This window comes from Triticum dicoccoides, chromosome 5B (assembly GCF_002162155.2).
Source record: "Triticum dicoccoides isolate Atlit2015 ecotype Zavitan chromosome 5B, WEW_v2.0, whole genome shotgun sequence".
Taxonomy (NCBI): Eukaryota; Viridiplantae; Streptophyta; class Magnoliopsida; order Poales; family Poaceae; genus Triticum; species Triticum dicoccoides.
In genome coordinates this window covers 572,720,110-572,726,159 of record NC_041389.1, presented here as the reverse complement: position 1 = coordinate 572,726,159, position 6,050 = coordinate 572,720,110, and the positions used below count along the sequence as shown (strand labels likewise).

Here is a 6,050-nt window from a genome sequence, read left to right as displayed (position 1 = left end):
AAATAAAGCACAACAACACACAGATAACATAGTTCTTTCAGTTGCATTTAGCATGTCCCAAAATGCCCCTATTTGGCATGCTCACCGCTGTTTACAAACAAGGTAATTACTTAACAGACTGATGCAACAACCCAGAACTGAAGCAATAACAAGTATTATGGCCTGAAGCCATTTTTCTAGTAACCCTGCCAGCATACTTTCAGCATAAGCATCATTTCAAGGGAAATACATTAATGCTTTCAGTTCAAACATGATATCAAGATGCACTACTACACAGCAAAACTGAAGTAGAAAAGCTCAGTCAGAACAACATGGCAGGGTCTTGCAAAGAAAAACTGTGACGGCTTATTACCAGAATCTGATCATCACAAACCAAAATAGCACAAAGTAGCCATCAAACTTTACAAAGTTTGACTTCAGACAAATCTTATATGCGGGGTAAAAAGAAACGGAGGGAGTAAAACTGACGTAAACAGTTCAGTTAGAATAACATGGCAGGATCTTGCAAATAAAAATTGTGACGGCTTATTACCAGAATCTGATTATCTAAGACCAAAATAGCACAAGGTACTCATCAAACCTAGACAGAGGCCAAGAATTAATTAAAGGAGCATAAGAAAGCGTCTAAACTCTCAGCATCTTGTATGGAGAAGACTCTTTCCTCCCATGTTGAATCAAACTCAGCGAAGTTTCTCCTTCACTGAATACTTCTTGGCAGCATCTCGCACCTTTTCAATATACCCTTCAATCCGTGGTGTGAGTGTTGCCATGTACCGGTTTGCAGGGAACGGGGTCATGTCAGGAACCATAGCAGCAGCCCGCAGCTTCTCAGGGAGTGCAGCAATGGCCTCCTTCTTGAGCCTCAAGAGTGTTGACTCTGCAGTTTGACGTGCACGGTGTCGTCGCATTAGCACACGGCTGTATTCTATGGCAAGACGCAGGCCATCTTCAACTGTCAGCTCATACTTAGGGATAGCCTCCTCATCCACCAGACCAAGACTGATATAGTCAAGGCCCGGCGGACCCATCAGAACGCGGTCACCATCACCTCCACTGGCACCCTTGGATTTAGCTTTAGCTTTAGCCTTGGCAGCGTCAAGCTCACGTTGCCGTTCCTTGGAGATGAGCCCAAGCTCCTCACGCTTTGCCTCGCGAAGACGCTCCTTGGGGGACAGGTGCCGCAGAGGAGTAGAGGACTTCAGACAAGACTCTGCAATCTGAGTAATACGCTCGATGGCTTCACGGCGACCACGGCCAGCGCCACCGCTCCCAGCAGTGGCAGGCGCGCCCCCCCTTCTTCGCTATGACGCTACGCCTGAGAGGCATCCCAGCTTTGAGCTTGACCTTGCCCTTGGACGTGCCGCTCACCGGTGCACGCTGCTGAAGCTGGTGGTGCTGGCTGGTCATACCAGATGCCAGTGCTGCTGTTGGGCTCATGGTGAGTGTGTTGGAAAGGCGTCGGAACATGATGCCTGAAGCCATTGCACCACCTTGGCTGCACAAAGCAGAAATGTGTCACTGTGTTATACATATCATCTAGCTCGGTTCATCAGATGAAATTCGTTTTGAATGAGAAACAACTTCATGCTGTGCGTGCGGAACAAAGAAAGCAATATATTTAACCTTACATGGAAGCATCAGATGAACTAGCATTCCTGAATAAACTGACAGCAATCACCACTATGACTAAGGATGCAAGCAGGGGACAATACCACAAACACAAACTTAGTCTTAATTTTACAGCTAATGATGTACTAAACGAAGATTGACGAGTTTTGCAGGATATGCGGGCCACCGGTTGCATCCCTTACTATGACACACCTAGGCAATCACATGAACTAGAATTGTAGCAACCATTTTCTCCTTAAAAAACAGCAACCACCGAAACTGCAACCGTAATACTCTGAAGAGAAGAAATGTGTCACTATGTTATACATCATGTAGCCCAGTTGATCAAATGAACACTGTGCAGAACATACAAACATTACACATTTAACCTTACATGGCAGCATCCACACGAGCTAGCAATTTCCTGAAGAAACAAACAGCAATCGCCACCAGGACACACATACACATAGGCATCGGATGAACAGAACTACGTAGAATTCTATCAATTAATTCCTTAGCATCAATCTAATACTATGAGAAGTCAGTCAGTCAGTCATTGATCATCCGAAATGAGTGGCAGTCAAGCATCAATCTAAGCTGAAGCGCTGGTCCAAGTTCAGGAGCAGCGCAGATTTGCAACATAGATAGAGGCATCGATTTCTGAGATTACCAAGGACACACATACTGAAATCCAAAAGGGAGGCAATCCAAAAGGAAGTGGTGAAGGGAGGAAGCTACCTGGAGGGCCAACTCCGGTGGCAAGAGGTGCTGGGGGACGGAGCGGCAGGGGCGGCGGGACGCGCTGGAGGCGGAGGACGACGGGGCCGCTGTTGAGGCTCGCTGCGCGACGACGGCGCGGATGGGGACGGCGGAGGCGAAGTTGGATCTGGGCGGCGGACGAGCCGGGTGGCGGCGAGACGAGTGAAGAAGGGGAGGAAGCTCGGTGCAGAGATTGGGCCGAAAAGCCTCTCTTATTTTCGTCTATGAGAGAGAGAGGCCCGACACCGTTGAAGCCCAATTGGCCCAGAAGAAGGCGCCATTCATCATTCTCTCACCGGTCTCAACTCAACCAGTGTGGCCGTGCTCAAATTCCAGCGCCTCGACCCCCGTCTGAAATCCGAATCTAGGGTTAGGGATCCGACCGAATTCCCGAGAGAACCCACCACCAAAATCCCAGCTTCCGGCGCATGGCGGCGGCGGTGGATTCGTAGCAGCACTGCTCCGGATCGGCAGCCGCTGCTAAGCTCCAGCCGCCACAATTGGGGCCTCCAGGGCAGCACCTCTGCGGGGGAAGCTCGGCATCCTGCAGCTCTCCGAAGCCGAGAAGATGGGGGTCAGGATCACCGGCAGGCAGCGGCAGCCATGCCCGTCCCCGCAGGCGAGCGGCGAGCTCCAGGCGGTCGGCAAGCTCCTCTCGGAGAGGCCGGCCAGAGCGCAGCACGTGGGGACGTCTCTGGGGGCGGTCTGGATCCCCTCCTTCGGGGGTCAAATGCGAAGACCTTGGCCGGAACCGATTCCTCTTCACCTTCCGCTAGGAGGCCGACAAGGAGAAGGCTCTGGATGCCGGGCCCTGGAGCTTCGCCGGCCATCTGCTGGTGATGGAGGATTTTTCGGCCGGAGCGACCACCATGGACGAGCGCAGGTTCGACATGGTGCCGGTCTGGGTCAGGGCGTACGGCGTCCCGGCTGGCTCGATGAGCTGGGAGACCGGGGAGCTGGTTGGTGAGCAGGTTGGGAAGGTTCTTGAGGTGGATACGGGCGCGAATGCCGACTCGACGGGAGCGTTCATGCGGATCAAGGTGAGAATGGACATCACGGTCCCGATTATGAGGTTTGTGACATGCTTTATTCAGGATGATGAAGAGGATATGACTACACTTGGGGACGTCTCTGGGGGCGGTCTGGAGCCCCGGTTCCAGCGTCGACTGCGAGGACCTCGGCCGCCAGGAGGCCGACAAGGACAAGGCTCTGGATGCCGGCCCTGGAGCTTCGCCGGCCATCTGCTGGTGATGGAGGATTTTGCGGGCGGAGCGACCACCGTGGACGAGCGACGGTTCGACACGGTGCTGATCTGGGTCAGGGCGTACGGCGTCCCGGCGGGGTCGATGAGCAAGGAGACCAGAGAGCTGGTTGGTGAGCGGGTTGGGAAGGTTCTCGAGGTGGATACAGCCGCGAATGCCGACTCGACGGGAGCGTTCATGCGGGTCAAAGTGAGAATGAACATCACGGTCCCGATTATGAGGTTTGTGACATGCTTTATTCAGGATGATGAAGAGGATATGACTACACTTGGGGACGATGAAAAGGAGGAGAGGAGAAGATCCTCGCCTTTACCTACGAGAATATCCCCGACTTCTGCTATGGCTGCGGGATACTTGGGCATACAGAGAAGTCATGCCCGACTAGATCTGCAAGAACGGGGAGCCGGCAGTTTGGGCCATGGCTAAGGACAGTTGTTATCATCAACAAGGGGGCCTCGAGTGAAGAGAGGACCAGACGCTCAAAGGACAAATCGAAATTCTGACCAAGTAGTAGTATAGGCAGTAAACAGGGTAGCGGTGGGCCGTCTTGGCGGAAAGATTTACCGAGAACAGAGGACGATCAAGGGGTCCAGAACAAAGTAGAAGATAAAGTTTATAAGGCTGTAAAAAGTTTGAAGCAAGGTACTTTCAAGAGGAAGAAAGGAATCCAGCAAAATCAATCAAATATTTTGACAGAGTCGAAGAAGAGGAATGTTGATATAATGAATGTCGATGAGGTGATACAAGTAGCAAACAAAGCGAAGATGGAAATTCATGGGGATGAAGAAAATGCTCACTCAGAAATGCTAGACGCCGGGCTGCTGGGACAGCCTAGCGATTCAAAATGAGAATCCTAGTGTGGAACTGCCGGGGATTGGTGAATGGCCCGGCAGTGAGAGGTATTCTGGATCTCCAGGAGCAGGTTGACCCCGACATCCTCTTATCTCAAACTGAACTCGATAAGAGGAGGATGGAGAATTTTGAGTGGATGCTAGGAATGGGGAACATGATGGTTAGAGATTGTGATGGAAAGAGTATAGAGGATATGCGTTGCTGCACAAGAGATAAGTGAAGCTGGAACTGCAAAACTACTCCAGGTATCACATTGATACTAAACTAGTGGGAAAATATGGTTTGAAATGGTGTTTACCAGGCATTTATGGAGAGCCTGTGAATGCTAAAAGGAAGATAACTAGGAAGTTATTGCACATCCTCAATCAGCATTTTAACCTCCCATGGTTGTGCACTGGCGACTTTGACGAGATCATGTATAATCATGAGAAGAAGGTATATTTTCAGTCAAATCTGCATATAGAGTTGTTGTTTATGTTGCAGCTCAAGAATCCATTTCAGGACTAATTTCCTCCTCAAATGCAGATGAAGAAGCAGGTGGTTTTAATTGGCCAAAGTTGTGGTCGCTTCCCCTCCCCGGCAAGATTCTTCAACTTTGATGGCGCCCGTCTACAGAGAGTTTACCCCTGCGCATGAAGCTTCAACAAAGAGGTATGAATGTACACCGTTGCTGTCATGTTTGCATTTGTTTGGATGAGGATGGCGGACATTGCTTTATTAAGTGTTTAAGGATGTGTGGAGGAAAACCCAGTTGGAGCATGTTAGATTACAGATTCTGTCATATGTAGATGTTCTGAGTTTGGGAAAATCCTGAACGTCAACGAGGAAGAAAACCTTAAATCTTGCCTCCTCCTTTGGCATTGGTGGTGTGAAAGGAACAGAGAAAATGTAGGAGATAATACTAGATCTTCTGATGAAATATTAGATCTATTGATTATCTTTTTATGCATCTCTTTAAGGTTGAGCAAAAAGGGGTAAGGCAAAAGCAGCAGCCAAAGGAAAGATGGTCCAGGCCTCCACCAGAAATTTTGAAAATCAACACGTACAACGCTTTCCTGAAAGAAAGAAAAATTCTGGAGGTTGGGGCTATGCCATCAGAGAAGCATGACTGTGGTATGGCGATGGCAGGTGGTGCAGGTGATCTGGAGCAAGTCTCAGACGCGCTTCGTTCAGAGGATTTGGGGATGTTTTATGCCATAAGGACATCCATCCAAATGTGTTGTAATCAAGAGATGGTGGAAACTGACTCTGTAACTGAAGGATGCGGTATGCACTGAAGAATATGATATGTGATCTCTGCGAGCTATTTTCATAGACATTAAGTTCCAGTTGCATTGTTCGCTTCAGTGATGTATCTATTCTGTCGTGTCCCCAGTCTTGCAATACACTGTTCAGCAGCGCATCATGCTAAACTGGAAGCTGGCACATGTGATTAGCCAGTTACAGAGTGGTGAACCAATTTGTAAAATGCAAGCTCTTCATGAATTCCATGCCACAAATTGTTATTGTTGTGTTCTTGTGCTCCCTCACAAGAACCCTCTTCTGTTCTTGAAAGGATCGATATAGTTG

At 49.4% G+C, this 6,050-nt stretch overlaps 1 protein-coding gene and 1 pseudogene across 1 annotated transcript; one reads left to right on the top strand and one right to left on the bottom strand.

Annotated features, from left to right (window-relative positions):
• Nucleotides 1-378: 378 nt before the first annotated feature.
• LOC119311713 lies at nt 379-2,535 on the bottom strand (annotated as a pseudogene).
• Nucleotides 2,536-2,692: 157 nt separating this feature from the next.
• LOC119311712 lies at nt 2,693-5,809 on the top strand. Its single transcript, XM_037587401.1, has 3 exons — nt 2,693-4,916; nt 5,007-5,132; nt 5,441-5,809. Exon 1 carries the CDS (start codon nt 3,207-3,209, stop codon nt 4,053-4,055), a length of 849 nt encoding a protein of 282 aa, XP_037443298.1. The 5' UTR covers nt 2,693-3,206; the 3' UTR covers nt 4,056-4,916; nt 5,007-5,132; nt 5,441-5,809.
• The last annotated feature ends 241 nt before the right edge of the window (nt 5,810-6,050 follow it).